General features: G+C 36.7%; 1 protein-coding gene across 5 annotated transcripts in view; it reads right to left on the bottom strand.

Moving 5' to 3' along the window:
• The window catches only part of OSBPL11 (oxysterol binding protein like 11), a 92,525-nt gene that overhangs the window by 32,175 nt on the left and 41,368 nt on the right, over positions 1-18,982 (bottom strand). For 4 of the 5 annotated variants that reach the window (XR_015164197.1, XR_015164195.1, XM_086401792.1 and 1 more), the window contains exons 6-8: positions 12,824-13,025; positions 10,332-10,477; positions 4,465-4,605 (exon numbers count right to left, since the gene is read on the bottom strand). Coding sequence is in view for 3 of the 5 variants with exons in the window: in XM_086401792.1 (XP_086257918.1) it covers positions 4,465-4,605; positions 10,332-10,477; positions 12,824-13,025 (489 nt within the window). In the remaining 2 variants the exon portion in view is untranslated. Of the gene's footprint in view, positions 1-4,464; positions 4,606-10,331; positions 10,521-12,823; positions 13,026-18,982 lie in introns of all 5 variants that reach the window. The other variant, XM_086401807.1, reaches the window with a different exon arrangement.

The raw sequence follows: 18,982 nt of genomic DNA, 5'->3' as shown, positions 1-18,982 counted from the left end.
TAAATTAAACGATTGATATTAAGACAATTTCCCACCTAGCCCTCTTCTTCTCCCTGACTCCTACTTGCTTTACCTACCTAAGCAAGAAGTTAGAAGAATTTTCTTCTAGGGGAACTTGACTAACCATAGAGGAAAAATCTAATGATACTAACATCAGGTTCCCCAACAAATTCAGATTACTCAATGTTGAAAAGCACAGGCTCCACTCACATGTTCAAAACTTAAAATCAGGTTTTTAGTTCCTCTATACTTAAACATGAGTGGAAATCCAAGAAACATCAGATCTCTAAGAATACCTCTCCTAAGAAATATAAAGAAAATATACAGCCAAGATTGTACTCACTATTCATTTTCCTCTAAGTAACACTGTTACAGGGTACATATATAGGTGGTAAAACTATAAATGAAAGTAGGGGGATGATTAACACAAAAGACAAGTTAAGTTGTTACATCCAGGAGAAAACAGAGGACTACAGCTGGAAGGGGCACTCAGAGAGCTTCCAAGATCTGGCAATGTTCTGTAACTTAATCAGAGGTGAGTACACAGGTATTTGTTTTACCATTGTTTTCTGAACTGTTTCTATGCACTCTAAGCCATGTACTTCTATATGTACAATACACTTCACAAAGAAAAGATATTAACTGAAAAAATGAAAACGTTATAAAATTGGATATAAAATATAATTATATAAAGAAAAACTGAAAAGAAATCACAAAAAGTAACATTTGTGTTGTTAGGATGGTAGAATTATAGATTTTTTCCTTTCATTTCTCAAAAACTTTCTTTGAAAAGTTTATACTAAATTCATGACACTATTTTTTTTTTCATGACACTATTTTTAAAAGAACAAAATAATGGAGGAAATGGCTATTACTTATTCACAATATGCAAGTAAGGACCTTCTTTGTTGCTGTAGTCACAGTACCTAGAACAGTGTCTGGAATATAAGGTGGCCTGACATCACTTCATGGGAAATAGATGGGGAAACAGTGTCAGACTTAATTTTTTGGGGCTCCAAAATCACTGCAGATGGTGACTGCAGCCATGAAAGTAAAAGATGCTTACTCCTTGGAAGGAAAGTTATGACCAACCTAGATAGCATATTGAAAAGCAGAGACATTACTTTGCCAACAAAGGTCTGTCTAGTTAAGGCTATGGATTTTCCAGTGGTCATGTAGGGATGTGACAGTTGGACTGTGAAGAAAGCTGAGCACCAAAGAATTGATGCTTTTGAACAAGAGGAGAAGACTCTTGAGAGTCCCTTGGACTGCAAGGAGATCCAACCAGTCCATCCTAAAGGAGATTGGTCCTGGGTGTTCATTGGAAGGATTGATGCTAAAGCTGAAACTCCAGTACTTTGGCCACCTCATGCGAAAAGTTGACTCACTGGAAAAGACCCTGATGCTGGGAGGGATTGGGGGCAGGAGGAGAAGGGGATGACAGAGGATGAGATGGCTGGATGGCATCACCAACTTGATGGACATGAGTTTGGGTAAACTCCAGGAGTTGGTGATGGACAGGGAGGCCTGGTGTACTGTGATTCATGGGGTTGCAAAGAGTCAGACACGACTGAGCGACTGAACTGAACTGAACTGAATACCTCATAAACCCCAACATTGTTCTTATGACTTACAAACCTACATTTACTAGAAGACAGTAAACACCACGATAACCAAATAAACTCTATACCTACTGCTCATTTTAACCAATTTTAAAGCTAGTGTTTTCTGAACCACTAATACAAAAATATTTCTAGAATAAAAATGATACTCAGTTGAAATACTAAGATTAGATGAAAGATGAATTGTTAGATGGCTTTCTTTATTCCTAAAATATCTGCTTCTTAGTAGGTTATTAACTTAACCAACTTACAAACTGTCTTATAATTACTGTAAATATAAGTAGAGAAATATGTTTTTTGATTTTGAAATACTTCAAAGTGAATGTTAAAAGCAAAATGTTTTTAAGTTACATTTTCAGGTAAGTAATTCACTGGAATCAAACAATCTTTTAATTTATACTTTTGTTACCTCACAGGCATTGAAAACCTCAATTCGAAATATACATCCTGAAGTCAATTTTGAAATTCCAAACTAATGCAAAGTAGCATTAGTAGTGATTCAAAATATATAATTCTACAGTAAGTAATGTCTAACATACATAGGTTTTGAACCTCATTGACTTTCTAAATCAACGTCATGGATTAATTGTTAAAACAAATAAAGGCACACTCATTAGATAAACTGGGAATGGAGAAGATGGGCCTAAAATTAAAAATTATACATCGGTGCTTCTCAAACTTTAATGTATATATACATATTTATTGAAACACAGATTCTGTTTCTCTAACTGTGAGATTGGGGCTGAGATTATACATTTCTAACAAGTTCTCAGGTGATGGTGATGATACTGACTTTCAGATTTTTTTTCTCCTTTCAGTTCTAAGGCATAACTGACAAATAAAATCATAAGTTATTTAAAGTGTACCTTGTAGTGATTTGATATACACATATATAGTTAAAGGGGGCTTCCCTGGTGGCTCAGCTGGTAAAGAATTCACCTGCAATGCAGGAGATCCTGGTTTGATTCCTGGGTCAGGAAGTTCCCCTGGAGAAGGGATAGGCTACCTACTCCAGTATTCTTGGGCTTCCCTGGTGGCTCAGATGGTAGGAATCCACCTGCAATGTGGGAGACCTGGGTTCAGTCCCTGGTTAAGAAGATCCCCTGGAGGAGGGCATGGCAACCCACTCTAGTATTCTTGCCTGGTGAATCCCCATGGACAGAGGAGCCTGGAAGGCTACAGTCCATACCGTCACAGAGAGTCGGACACAATTGAGCAACTAAGCACAGCACACAGTAAAAGGACTTCCACCGTCAAATTAATTCATGCCACATTTTTAAAGTAGCAAGCCTTCAGACCAGGGGTGTGCAAACTATGGCCTTCAGGTCAAATCTGGCCTCCTGTTTGTGTAATAGTTTTGTATGGAAATACACTCATTCCAATCTAACACATTGGGTTGGCCAAAAGGTTTGTTCTGTAAGGTGTTACGGACTCCCCTGGTGGCTCAGATGGTAAAGCGTCTGTCTACAATGCAGGAGACCCGGGTTCGATCCCTGGGTTGGGAAGATCCGCTGGAGAAGGAAATGGCAATCCACTCCAGTACTATTGCCTGGAAAATCCCATGGACAGAGGAGCCTGGTAGGCTACAGTCCATGGGGTCCCAAAGAGTTGGACACGACTGAGCGACTTCACTTGCTTACTTGCTTGCCTGTAAGGTATTACACGGAAAAACCCAAATGAACCTTTTGGTTAACCCAGTATTATCCTGGCTGCTTTTACAAAGGCTGAGTTGAATACTGCTGATCCTTAAACAATATGGGTTTGAAATGCAGGTCTACTCATACATGGATTTTTTTTTCCAATAAACATACAAAATATACATGTAGAACATAATGTGCAAGACTTGTACTGAGGTGGATAGTCCACCTTTACATAGGCTTAAGGTGAGTAATACATAATATAAAATGAATATGTTAGTTTTATTACTGTTTCATAACTTTGCTTTCAAAGAATTATATTACCATAACTATCATACCTCTCTCATAAGGCAAGAAACTGTGTATTATCACAGGTATGTGGGATTTTTAAAAATTGAACAATGTTTCCTATATTATATCATGAATATGACTGTAATACTGCACGTCACAAAAATCTTATAACAATATTCATTAGTATATAGGCTAGGCTACCATGAAGCCTAGGATACCATAAAACAATCATGTTGCTGCTTCATCATTATCAATGCATAAATTATTATACCTGTAAATAAACATGAATATTTTTCATGTTCTTTTCATTTTTGATGTCTAGTATTAGTAATACATATAAACAAAAGTTGTGCTGAGTATTTTTGTTATTGGTAAGGCTTCCAGTAAATAAATTAGTAGCTAAGTTTTGAGGGATTTCAAAAATTATATGTGGATTTTCAACTGCATGAGGGCCTAGTGTCCCTAACCCCTACACTGTTCAAGAATCAACTACAGCTACCTCAGAGATCTATGCCCACATAGCTAAAAACATCTACTATCTGATACTTTACAGAAAATGTTTGCTGACCTCTGTTACAGATAATACCCAAAATGTACTATCAAACATGAAATAAGAATAAAGCAGCAGGATCAATGACTTTAATCGTTTTATGGGATTAAATCCTTTTCTTTAGATTTTCCAATTCTGATTCCAATGGACTCTTTTATTTTGCACAAAAACAAGACTATAGGTCTTTAGTTGCCATGTGACTTAATCTGCACAAAAAACCATCACATTTTTAATGAAAATAAGAAATGTTGATCAGGAAAAAAAGAAACCAACTCATAAAGATTAAAAAGCCCTGACAGCATTAACAATTATAGGTATAGTCCTGACCAAATGATCTTCATAGACTGTTTATCCCATTACTTACTCTTGTTAAGTCCATGCCCAGCTTGAGCTGTGATAAGAGATGTAGAATAACACTGCGTTGCTCTTCCACAGCTCCCAGGTCATCCTCCTTGTTGTCACAAGCATCCTCCACCTCATCATCTGCATTTATTTCTTCAGGTTCCTTGATGCAAAATAAAGCAAAAGTCTATTGTTACAAGTGCATATCAATATGCACTAAGAATAAAAGTATAAACATCAGATGATGACATATTGGGCCTAAACGAAACTGAGAGCAGACAAAAATCTTTCAGAAAATACAACTTACATCATTTGGCCATGGAATAGATTTGCTTCAAAGAACGCATTATCACTGACATTGGACATACTGTTGTTTTGTCATATGCATCACACATAAAATACATATGCTTTGTGAAAATAGGATTTTTCAGGAAGAATGAAAAATGTCTCATCTGAAACTTAGGCTTTGAAGGCTTTCTCCACCTGCCTAGGGGCCCTACTACTATCTATAATTCAAGATGTTTTGAGAATTAAATATTTGCCCCATTTTTAAGCTAATACTGTCAAAGTAAAATTTTAAAGTGACTGTACATATCAAGTCTAACTTCTGTAATCTGTATTTAGATATTTACTCATCCTTGGAGTTGTCAGGAAAAAACTGTGGGGATGAAGAGAATTCCAGGTGCAGGTATGGAAACCCTGTAGTTGGTTATGCAGTCTTAAGACTACAAAACATTCTCTGTACAGTTTTTCAATCAATCAATAAAACAACCCCTTGAAAAGCCAAAATTGTTTACCCTCCTCCTCCAAATAACTGCTTAAAAGAAATCTAATTTCATTTCATTTTTTAAATTAGGTTTATTTATTAGTTTTGGCTGTGCTGAGTCTTTGTTGCTGCACATGGGCTTTCTTTCGTTGTGGCAAGAGGAGGTTACCCTCTATTTGTGGTGCATGAGTTTCTCATTTCAGTGACTTCTCCTATTGCAGAGCACAGGCTCAAGAGCACGTGGGCTTCAGCAGCTGTAGTTCGCTGGCTCAGCAGGTGCAGCTCACTGGCTCAGTAGTTGTGGCGCAAAGGCTTATCTGCCCTGTGGCATGTGGAATCTTCCTTGACCAGGGATCAAACTTGTGTTCCCTGTATTGGCAGACGGATTCTTTACCACTGGACCGACCACCAGAGAAGTCAGAGAAATCTAATTTCCTATTTTTATGTAAACAACAAGTAACAGTTTCAAATCCCAAAATTCTAAATAATTTTATTGGATGTCACTTTCCATGTTTATGTGGGGATGGAATACGATCTTTCTCAGGGGTACCTCTTTTCATTACCTTTGTGCAAGAGAGCTTTCATGAGTATATTATCTTTGGTAATGTGTTAAATTTTAAGTTATGAGGGTTTTAAAAAAGAAATGATTCTGTTAATGTCTCTGCTTTTAATTTTCTATTCCCATAAACAAATCCTATCAAATAAGAAGCCCATCTGTTCTCTGTAGCTAGACAAAGAAAACCAATCCTAATCAGGCATAAAATCAAGAACTTAATATTCTTAAAAAATATTAAAAACAAAATACAAAACTTGGTGATAGAGATGAAAAATAATGAATTTCTGGTCATTCTTTTGCCTTTGTTCTCTTTTTTCTTCTTCCTTTCTATCATCCCTTCTATCAGTAAAATCCTTATTATATCAAATTCTGACAAATCAATTAATAGTCCAGTTCAGAAAGCAAAGAAGAACTAAAGAGCCTCTTGAAAGTGAAAGAGGAGAGTGAAAAAGTTGGCTTAAAACTCAACATTCAGAAAACGAAGATCATGGCATCCAGTCCCATCACTTTATGGCAAATAGATGGGGAAACAATGGAAACAGTGCCAGACTTTATTTTTTGGGCCTCCAAAATCACTGCAGATGGTGACTGCAGCCATGAAATTAGAAGATGCTTGCTCCTTGGAAGAAAAGCTATGACCAACCTAGAGAGCATATTAAAAAGCAGAGACATTACTCTGCCAGCAAAGCTCCGTCTAGTCAAAGCTATAGTTTTTCCAGTGTCACACATGTGGATGTGAGAGTTGGACTATAAAGAAAGCTGAGCACCGAAGAATTGGTGCTTTTGAACTGTGATGTTGGAGAAGACTCTTAAGGGTCCTCTGGACTGCAAGGAGATCAAACCAATCAATCCTAAAGGAAATCAGTCTTGAATGCTCATTGGAAGAACTGATGCTGAAGCGGAAACTCCAATACTTTGGCCACCTGATGTGAAGAACTGACTCACTGAAAAAGACCCTGATGGTGGGAAAGACTGAAGGCAGGAGGAGAAGGGGACGACACAGAATGAGATGGCTGGATGGCATCACCAGCTCGATGGACATGAGTTTGAGTGAGCTTCAGGAGTTGGAGATGGAGAGGGAAGCCTGGTGTGCCACAGTCCATGGGGTCACAAAGAGTCAGACACGACTCAGCAACTGAACTGAACTGAGTCCAATTCATTTCTTCAGAGACCAAATACAACAATTGCTTGTATATACCACAATTATTTGTTTTTACGACCTTAAGGAGAGATTCCCAAAGGCGAATTTCTCAATTTCCCTTTTCTATGGCTAGTAAGTCTGTTAGGAAGTACTTCCTGTAATCTACCCTAAGTCAGTTGCATAATACAGTTTAAGTATATTTGTGAACGTATACTTATTATAAATCAGAGAAAAAAACTGATCATTCCTCTTTCTATATACAATACTAAATATAACAATTTTTCATTTGAGAAATGTCAAGGGGGGAGAAATACAGATCTTGATTAAATAATGTCCTTCAGCTTCTGAAAGGTACTATTACATTTGAGGTCAGAACCTAGGACACAGATTAATAATGCAAATATATCCTTAACATTATTATACACAGTTATACCCAAAGTTTATTGTGTAGTTTAATGAAAATAGTATTAAACTAAAGAGATAAAACAAATTTGACAGAAAAGCTAAAGAACATATTTTTGTTATCTTTATAAAAATAGTCAAACACTTAATAGAAAAAAAAGGAATTACATTCGCGAATAAATACTGATTCTAAAGTATGATATGAATGGAAGATTCTGGAAGCTCTCTTTTCTTTTTGAAATGCCTCTTCTTAGAGATCATGCCTTTCTCAAACAAAAGCTTAAGGTTAAAAAAAAAAAAAGGCATTACCAAAATTCAAACAAACTGCTCAAATGTATAAAATCCCTACAAACTCAGAATGACTAGTAAATACAGTGGCAAAAGCAGTTGAGTTTCTAGGTATTCATAATATCCGGAGATTGCATGGCAAAAGGAAATTCCACAAAACTCATACCAATGCCATTTTTTGTTTTCCTGATTTCTGACTTGGGCACTAGGGAACTGTGGGCTTCATTCTAGCCTCTAGCATTTATCTTCTCTATCACCTGACAGCAACATTTCCACCACTATAATACATGTTTCCAGCTTGCACTGACACTTATATTCCAAAAAAGGCACAGGTGAAATTTTCAAACAATTCAGGTCTATTCTTGTATGCTTGAAAGTGAAAGTTGCTCAGTTGTGTCTGACTCTTTGTGACCCCATGGACTATACTGTCCATGGAATTCTTAAGGCCAGAATACTGGAATGGGTAGCCTTTCCTTTCTCCAGGGGATCTTCCCAACCCAGGGATCAAACCCAGGTCTCCCGCATTGCAGATTCTTTACCAGCTGAGCCACCAGGAAAGCTTGAGTGGAGTCTAAAATCTTTTGTTAACTGAAAAAAAAGAATCTATGCACTTAGAGTTTTTTCTGTTTGCACTAGGTCATACACTAGGCTACTCATTTCAAAAGGTTTAGAAATTCAACAATCCTCTCCCCCACATCCCTGTGCCCTATCTCTACCATGTTTCTATCCTGATCTCCAACATGTTTTGTATTCTCATTTAGAAGAATAAAAATGTTGTGGAGTATATGACCTATTGTTTGTAATTTTTCACAAAAAATTATAGTCCTGATCTCTGCAAAGCTTTGGTTTCATCATTTCCAAACTGTTTTTCATGTACATTAACAATCATACATCCTCTTCCCACATAAAATTCAACATGTTTATAAACTATACTAAACCTTTTCTCTTAAAAAGCTTTCTTTCTAATTTTGCTAGGTTTTGTGAATGGGACCCTAATTTTAATCTCAATTTAGGCTCAAAAACTTGGAAGTCATTTGTGATCCAACCCTATATCCAGTCAATCACAAGTTCAACTGATTTTTTATTTGAAATGCATATTACCTGTTCATGTCTTCATTCCTACTTCCACAGACTTCTATCCACACTTCAATTCCAAGTCATATGATACACCAATCTTCTTATACATTTTGCATCCCTCCTCATGCTCATGATCTCAGTATCTGTCACAGTAAGACTAAATTTTTCTGCCTGATTTTACACTGTATTCTGTGTAGCAGTGTTCCAGGAATAATTATTCCACAAAGAATGCAACATGAATGGCCATCTGGATTTGTAAAATCCAACAACCCTGGGGTCATTTTCCATAAACTAGGTGCTCTGCTAAATTTACTTTATCTTAATAACAACTTATAATGTATTATTACCCCTACTTTACAAATGAGAAAGTTAAGCATGGTTAATGAGTTGGCCCACATGTTAGTAAATGACAGCACCCAGGTTCACCAGCATCAGGCAAGCCTTCCCCACAGGAAGTAGGAACTCTAAATGATTTTAAGTCTCTCCAGTGAAAGAACGGTCTTCTATTTTTGTGTCTCCTCTAATTCTTAACATTGGACTTGTCATATACTAATATAACTTAATGAATACTTACTAACTGCTTGACTTCACAAATGAATTAGTTAAGAAACTAAGAAAAAGAGGATTTTTTTTTTTCTTCTTCCTCAGTCACCCTGCTGCCACTGCCTGCCTCCTTGAGTCAAAACCTTTGCCAGCTTTGGAAGTCCCTGTGTTATATGTTTCTTTCAAGAAGTAATTTACTAATATATAAATAACCATAAACCACGCCTGACTCTTGACTCAGTAATTTTAGCTGGGAATAACTTAAGAAATAATCTAAATAAAGAGGAGAAAAAAAAATAAAACAGTAGACAAAATGATAGAGCATTATTTATAAGAACAAAAAAAAATAACAACCTAGACATTCAATAGCCTACTTCAACCTTTAAAATTTTTAATTATATAGGCCAGAATAACATATAAAAACACTTATGAGAAGTATCAAGTAAAAAGAGCTTAAAACAAAACTATCTATGTAATTATGATAACCATAAAAATAAAAGATGTAAACTCAAGAGGCAAAAAAACAGTATGATATGTCACAGAGGTAGAACTAAGAATAGAAGAGAGCCTGTTTAGCTTCTGGGAAATGTGCAACGAACATTACTTTACTAAAATATTAAACTCTAAGACTGCGTGCTATTTTAAGTAGACTAACACTTTCTTTCTTTTTTAGACTAACACTTTAAAAAATTGGTTTGGTACAGTGCTTACTATCAAAAAAAACCTTAATAGTAAACTTTTAAACTTAATAGCAAACTTTTAAACTTAATAGCAAACACCTACTAAATAATGTTAAATTAAGAAATCTATGAGATAAATATCACGCAAATAATCTTCCATTAGAAAAGCTGTTTTCCAGAAAAAGAAAAACATGTAAATTTTAAATACATTTATATAAAGCAAAAGTAAACTAAAACTAAGAAGGACACATAATTTAACCTTGAAAACACAGTATGTACAAGTTTTACACAATAGAGCCCTTCCAAAGCCAATGCAGTTCAAAGTAGAACAACTCTTAGAGTGAGCTCTCTAGAGTATGCACATCCTGACAATGAAAAGGTGCTTTTCAGTAATTCCTAATTTTTACTTCAAAACTGTATTTTCGTATTACCTTACCCTTGCTAATAGTCCAGATTCTGCAACACACTGCTCTTCTGGGACTGCCACTGGCTTACTTTGCTCAGTTGCAAAGGGCTGGTCAGCTCCATTTTTATAGTGGTTTGATAATGGTATCTTTGGTTCTAACCATTCGATTGTCGTTCCTGATGAAGTAAGAGAAAACTTTCGCTGAAACTTGCTCATAATCTGGAAAGTTCAGCAAATGTGGATTTTATTAAACGATTTTGTTTTGCATCTACAAGGCTAAAAGCAATTCAAAACCTGTTAAGAGACTCTGCAAGACAGTGACTTGTATCTCATTAGCATGAGCATGACGATTGGTTATTTTACAACAGAGCAACCTGCAACTTGTAATCAGATACCATTTAAGTGAATCAACCCTGAATAGGAATGAACTCACTTCCTGGGAAAATCTGAATCATTAAGTGTATTCTCACCCCAATAGTTGACCTTTCTGCATGAATCTTGACCCTCTAGTGATAAGAAGTATGCAGTTAGACTTGAGGAAATCACAATTACAGGAATAGCCTGGGATTGTGAAACAGTAAAATCTACTTCAATTTGGGGTTGAACCTTATTCTCAGTACCAATTTTCTAACCAATCAAGATAACCCCACAATCTAATTTAAGAATTGCAGATCCATGTCCATTATGGTTTTCTTTCCAATCATATAAAAAGGCTCCATATACTTTTAAACTGAAAGGTTCTTCTACTGAATAAATAATAGCTGACCTAATGAAAGACAGTGGTCACATTTAGAGACTTGTCATCTTCTCAGTTAATGACTCAAATGTCTCTTATTACCCTCAACTAGTTTAACAAAGTGGATTCTATGCCTAATCAATAATGGAAAATGTTCCATTTGATTTCAGAGGCTGATCTAGGTTTCACAGAAGCTTGGTTATACAGTGTTACATTAAGGGATACTCAGACTACTACACCAGAAATTTAAAAGGAGTATGGAATTTACTTAGTCTATAACAAAATCCTAGACTTCAGTAGAGGAATAAATTACAAAGTACCTACCAGGCTTCCAGAGCATCTTGCCTTGGCACTTAGTTCAGATTCACTGAGGGGGATTCACAATTGGGGGAATGCCCTGGATAAGTTCATGGAGCCTGTTTCAAAACTCCAAAGAAATGAAAGCTCTTTGTTTCTACTTTGATATGTTTATTTTTAATATCAGCATCTAGATTCCCCTACTTCTTGAAATAAGATGCACATAAACACTGAATTTAAGAGATTTGTTTTAAGAGATTATTCACAGATATTTCACAGATGATTCACATAACAAAATTCTTTAGCAAACAAATCATCTGGTCTCAGGGTCCTTCTAAATCAGTTCTTTCTAAAATATCTTTCTTTCACAAGCAAGAGGAGTTCATTGAATCAGAAAACAATGAGTGTTGGGAATACTAAGTTACTACTATTAATTCATTGTGATGGCGGTGGGGAAATTGGGGCAATGTTGTTAAAGGGTACAGACTTGCAACTAGAAGACAAATAAGTCCTGTATATCTAATACACAGCAGTGAATGGAGTCAACAGTACTACAGTAAATATTTCAAAGTTGCTAAGAGACTAGATTCTAATTGTTCTCATTACAAAATAGGGAATTCCTTAGTTCCAAAGGTTAGGACTTGGCACTTTCACTGCCAAGGCCGAGGAAACTAAGACTCCACAAGCTCTGTGTGTCTGTATGTGTGTGTGTGTGTATGTGTTGGGGGTGGGGGGAGGGCAGGCCAAGAAGGGGCAGAGAAAAAAAGAAATGACAATTATGTGATATGATTGGGACATTAGCTAACACTCTGGTGGCATATAAATATATAAATGTGTTAAATCAACACTTTAAACTCGCATGTCAATTATGCATAATGTCATTTTATATGCACTATATGTCAGTTATATCTCAATTTTTAAATGAGTTTATTAATCTCATTTAATAGAAAAATTCATTTTTTGTTATGCAATAACAAATAATGCAATAACGCTGTTTTCCCCAGTAAATTAATTTCAACAAATAGGTGCTCTCAAATACTAGATGTATATCTTTATTTTTCAAACTGAAAGGTGACTGATAGACTTTTATATATATGTATGTCAACAGGGAAATAGTGAATAGTGGACTAAAGCAACCAAGGAATGATTCTAATGTTTCTACTTTGATTGATTGGATAGAGTAATGCCATCAACTTCAATAGAAATACAGAAGATGTAAATTTTTAATTCAGTTTTTGACAAGTTTAATTTGAGGTCTCTAAATGAATATTTAATTATATGAGACCTAAAATGGTTTTAGATTTGAAAAAGGACACAGTAAAAGAGATTTTGCATAACATTAGTATGATAATAAAAACCAAGAAGCTAGCTGGTTTTCTGTTTGTCTTGCTTTGATTAAGATTTTCTGGAGCAGAATTACAAAGAATGCAGTTACTATTTCCATGTTTTGACCTGCAATGTTCAGTCCTACCTTTAAGCAATAACTTACCTGAAGGCAATGAGCCCTTCTGATGTGATGCATGCTGTAACTGGAGAATATGAAAGCAGTCATTTAAGCAGTTCATAGTTGCCATGGAAGTAGCCTTGAGCATTAACAGATCCTGGTCCAGGGAACTAAGATGGCCAGAAGCAGGAAGGCATTCAATTCCTCTAATTAAGTCTCTTTGTTGTCCTTCAGCATGAGACATCATCTATGGAAAATAACAGTTCCATGTGTCTCACTCATGATCTCTGTATAGCATACAGTTGCCACTTTAATTACCATATTTTGTATAACATGTAACATACAATTGTCATTTTTAGGATATATTCAGCCTAGAAATCTATTTTAAATTTGTTTGGCTATTCTCAATAAGCATTTAATAGTGCTACTCAAAAAATGATAACACATAAGTAAATCTCCAACATATGCTGACTAAAAAGAAGCCATACCCAGAGAAACACATACTACTCGATTCAGTTCAGAAATTTCAGACACAGGCAAAATAAATCTATGGTTTATAGGTGAGGAAACCTCTACACATTAGAAGTCAGGATAGTGAAGACAGTATAATGATGAAGAGGCATGAGAGGGTCCTCTAGGGTACTGGTAATATTTAATTTTTTGATCCAGGAGGTAGTTACGTTAAAATTACAAGATGCACATTGTGTATCAGGTTGTTTTATACAAGGATACATGCTGAGAAGGTTAATTAAGAACTGGGATGGAGACCAAGGGAAGGGGGCCAAACAGATCCATTAGGTTTACCACTGGTCTAATGAAAAGAACTTCCATGATTAATTAAACAGAACAGAAAGCCAGATAAGAAATTATAGACAAAATTCTACAATTAGTTGATACATAAGCCCCACATATCCAGGGACAATCCCCATTCATGCTTAGAGTCCTGCTGTAATTATGTCTAAACCTGTTACAGCTTGAAGGCCAAATTATATACTTACCCTATTTCTTCATTTTACAAGAACTTCTTGGCATGAAATTAGAAATGGGATTATATATTATGGGATTATATATAAATGGGATTTATATTATGCCTCTTTTGCATCTCCCACTGGTCTAGGTTTCCTAACTATAATTGCTCTTCTCCTCTGTTTCTAACAATGCTATAAGCAAATACTAAGTTTTATACTTGTCAGATTTTTTAAACAAGTCACAAGTGCTAGTAATGTTGAGGGAAAAAATTACTACTCAAGTATATCTGAACCAAGATGAATTTATTACTTTCCAGACAAGGGAAAACTGTCCTTCCAGAACAAATCAAATAGCCAATCTTACGTAAACTTCTTGGGGACATACAACATTCAAGGATGGGTTGACTTTACAACAAAAGTAATAGCGTGGAGGAAGTATGGTCTTTAGGGACTGTCTAACATTCAGAAGGAAGCACAGTGAAACAGAGTTGCTAATGACTGAAGTGAGTTGGTTAAACAGGCTCCACATTACTTCCTAAGAGATTCAATCTAGAGCCAAACAAGAGACTATTTTTCACTTTCTTCTTTGAACTCAAGAGAATACAACTTCTTATTCTTACAACAAGAAAAACATTGGAAAACTGGACATTCAAATTAAAAAAAACACCTATTCACTTGAATACACTCTTCAGAGAACACAAAGGAAAAAAAGATTATGCATACTTTCCTATATTATGTTATAAGCCAATAAAAGTTTAATAAAGGAAAAAATCATAAGCAGGATATCAACAATATGAATAATCAGCTCTCACAATATAACATTAAAGAAGAAAAGTGTTTCTTTATACAAATGGCCCAAAAAAGCCACTTGCTAGTTTGGATATTGTAAGTGAAGAGGCCTAAGGACTTCCCTAGTGGTCCAGTGGTTAAGAATCAGCCGGCCAATGCGGGAGACATGGGTTCAATCGCTGGTCTGGAAAAGATTCCACATACTGCAGAGCAACTAAGCCTCGAACAACTACTGAGTCTGAGCTCTAGGGCCCTCAAGCCACTAAGCCTGCATGCTGTAACTACTGAAGCCCATGCTTTACAACAAGAAAAGCTTCCACAATGAGAAGCTCCCACACCACAGCTAGAGAGGAATCCCCGTCTTCACAATTAGAGAAAGCATGCAGGCAGCAATGAAGACCCTGCACAACCAAAAAATAAAATAAACAAATTATAAAAAAAAAATTAAAATAAAAAAGTGAAGAGGCTTAAGAAAGTGATGCTCTTAACTGGAAAAAATAAAATTTAAATTATCATTAGAGTGCAAATGTTAAAATCTGAAAATTCCCTGGTGGTCCATTGATTAGGACTCTGTGCTTCCACTGCAAGGGGTACCAGTTGGATCCCAGAAGCTGCATGGCATGCCCCCTTCCTCCTGCCAAAGAATAAAATTTGGTTATGGTTCTTTCCAAAGCAAACAAATGGGCTGACCATATGTTTACAATGAAATAGAACTGATTCTGTGAAGCTGTTTTAGTGAGTGTTCCTGACAATAGTAAAACCAGTTCCTTAAGAATGAAAAACCATCATGAAAGCTGAAAACTTGCTTAATCTGTGTTTTGCAGCTAGGTATGACAAATACGATGATAATGAACATCACTTATGTGGCATATAGTTTGTCTGAAAATCAGATGAGAATCATGATTTTATCGCTTGTATTTTAAATGTGTCTCCCTTACTAGACTGGTGATGTTAGCTTCTCCCAAGGCAGAGCATAGTAACCTGCAAGAAGCATGCACTGATTAATAGAGTGATTGATGGATTGTAAATTAGTAATTTATTGTAATTAGTAAATACTAAAATAGATCACTTTAACACTTCAGTAATAAATCCACAGAGCCACAATATGACTTGATTTTCAACAGTCAGTTGCTTTTGCCAACTGTTACTTCATTTATTGCTGGACTTACTCATGGACTTTGATTAAAATACTCCTTTCAAACTCACTTTGAATTATATCTTTGCATTATAACCAACTGGAGCTAGATCACTATAGAATAGCAATTCTCAAACAGTGCTCTCCAGATTCTTATGGGGCTCTTTTCAGGGGGTCTATGGAGTCAAGATTATTTTCACAATAATTCTAGGAAATTAATTTGCCTTCTTCACTTGGTGGCATTTGCACAGATGGTGCAAAAGCAATGGTAGGTAAAACTGTTGGTGTCTTAGAATCATGGCAGTTGATACAACAGTGTCACGATTGTATTCTTCACTGCCATGCACTTCACCCCCATGTAAGCATTGGGGGCTGGGGAAAAGACAGCCAATTTTGTTAAGAATATTTCTGAAAAATCAGTAAAAATTATTAGTTTTACTTTATCCACTCTTGAGTACACATATTTAAAATTGTCTATATGAAAAATGAGAAGCACACTTCTATCGTACATAAAAAAAAAAAATGTACAATACTGTTGCATACCAAAGCACTGTGGTTGCCCAAGGAAAAGCACTTGCGAGACTGAGTTACAGGTTGAACAAGCAGTTTATTTTCACAGATCACCACCTGACATGAAAGAACGTGATTATATTGGTTGTTCAGAAACACAGGTGACAACCTGGACTTGGGAAGGGCATCTGAAATGAGGGCAGTTTTGTGGGATCTGATACTATCTCAGCTAAATGGTGTCAGAACTGAACTAAATTGTAGAACACCTAGCTGGAATCTGCCAAGAATCAGAGAATTACCTAGTGTGAAGGAAACCCCCACACATTTGGTGACTGGATACAGAAGCATGGGGTGTTATAGTAGCATAGAGGAGAAGCACAAGAGTGTTGTTTTTCCCTGACAGAATGATTGCTAATAACTATAGCTCTTCAGGCTTGGGAGTATGTGGTAGACATCCTTTCAAAATTAAACAAGATGATTTGTCACTTCAAGAAAAACAACTGACAGCATTTGTTGCCAATTATAAAATATTCTAGGAATCAGCGAACTAAAATGGACTGGAATGGGGAATTTAACTCAGATGACCATTATATCTACTACTGCGGGCAGGAATCCCTTAGAAAAATGGAGTAGCTATCATGGTCAACAAGAGAGTCCGAAATGCAGTACTTGGATGCAATCTCAAAAACGACAGAATGATCTCTGTTCGTTTCCAAGACAAACTATTCAATATCATGGCAATCCAAGTATATGCCCCGACCAGTAATGCTGAAGAAGCTGAAGTTGAACAGTTCTATGAAGACCTCCAAGACCTTTTATAACGAACAACCAAAAAAGATGTCCTTTTCATTATAGGGGACTGCAATGCAAAAGTAGGAAGTAGAGACATACCTGGAGTAACAGGCAAATTTGGCCTTGGAATATGGAATGAAGCAGGGCAAAGACTAATAAGAGTTTTGCCAGGAAAACGCACTGGTCATAGCAAACACCCTCTTCCAACAACACAAGAGAACACTCTACACATGGACGTCACCAGATGGTCAACACTGAAATCAGATTGATTATATTCTTTGCAGCCAAAGATGGAGATCTACACAGTCAGCAAAAACAAGACCGGGAGCTGACTGTGGCTCAGATCATGAACTCCCTATTGCCAAATTCAGACTTATATTGAAGAAAGTAGGGAAAACCACTAGACCATTCAGGTATGACCTAAATCAAATCCCTTATGATTATACAGTGGAAATGAGAAATAAATTTAAGGGACTAGATCTGATAGAGGAGAAGGAAATGGCACCCCACTCCAGTACTCTTGCCTGGAAAATCCCATGGATGGAGGAGCCTGGTGGGCTGCAGTCCATGGGGTCGCTAAGAGTCGGGCACGACTGAGCGACTTCACTTTCACTTTTCACTTTCATGCATTGGAGAAGGAAATGGCAACCCACTCCAGTGTTCTTGCCTGGAGGATCCCAGGGACGGGGGAGCCTGGTGGGCTGCCGTCTATGGGGTCGCACAGAGTTGGACACGACTGAAGTGACTTAGCAGCAGATCTGATAGAGTGCCTGATGAACTATGGACGGAGGTTCGTGACAATGTACAGGAGACAGGGATCAAGACCATCCCCATGGAAAAGAAATGCAAAAAAGCAAAATGGCTGTCTGGGGAGGCCTTACAAATAGCTGTAAAAAGAAGAGAAATGAAAAGCAAAGGAGAAAAGGAAAGATATAAACATCTGAATGCAGAGTTTCAAAGAATAGCAAGAAGAGATGAGAAAGCCTTCCTCAGTGATCAATGCAAAGAAATAGAGGAAAACAACAGAATGGGAAAGACTAGAGATCTCTTCAAGAAAATTAGAGATACCAAGGGAACATTTCATGCAAAGATGGGCTCGATAAAAGACAGAAATGGTATGGACCTAACAGAAGCAGAAGATATTAAGAAGAGGTGGCAAGAATACACAGAAGAACTGTACAAAAAAGATCTTCACGACCCAGATAATCACGATGGTGTGATCACTCACCTATAGCCAGACATCCTGGAATGTGAAGTCAAGTGGGCCTTAGAAAGCATCACTAAGAACAAAGCTAGTGGAGGTGATGGAATTCTAGTTGAGCTATTCCAAATCCTGAAAGATGATGCTCTGAAAGTGCTGCACTCAATATGCCAGCAAATTTGGAAAACTCAGCAGTGGCCACAGGACTGGAAAAGGTCAGTTTTCATTCCAATCCCAAAGAAAGGCAATGCCAAAGAATGCTCAAACTACCGTACAATTGCACTCATCTCACGCGCTAGTAAAGTAATGCTCAAAATTCTCCAAGCCAGGCTTCAGCAATACGTGAACCGAGAACTTCCTCATGTTCAAGCTGGTTTTAGAAAAGGCAGAGGAACCAGAGATCAAATTGCCAACATCCGCTGGATCATGGAAAAAGCAAGAGAGTTCCAGAAAAACATCTATTTCTGCTTTATTGACTATGACAAATCCTTTGACTGTGTGGATCACAATCAACTGTGGAAAATTCTGAAAGAGATGGGAATACCAGACCACCTGACCTGCCTCTTGAGAAACCTATATGCAGGTCAGGAAGCAACAGTTAGAACTGGACATGGAACAAACAGACTGCTTCCAAATAGGAAAAGGAGTACATCAAGGCTGTATATTGTCACCCTGCTTATTTAACTTATATGCAGAGTACATCATGAGAAATGCTGGGCTGGAAGAAGCACAAACTGGAATCAAGATTGCCGGGAGAAATATCAATAACCTCAGATATGCAGATGACACCACCCTTATGGCAGAAAGTG

The sequence above is a fragment of the Bos grunniens genome, chromosome 1, assembly GCF_055505025.1.
Source record: "Bos grunniens cultivar Pamir isolate PY7600 chromosome 1, Bosgru_T2T1.0, whole genome shotgun sequence".
Classification (NCBI taxonomy): domain Eukaryota; kingdom Metazoa; phylum Chordata; class Mammalia; order Artiodactyla; family Bovidae; genus Bos; species Bos grunniens.
The sequence above is the reverse complement of the archived record's forward strand: the minus strand, read 5'-3'. Positions and strand labels throughout refer to the sequence as shown.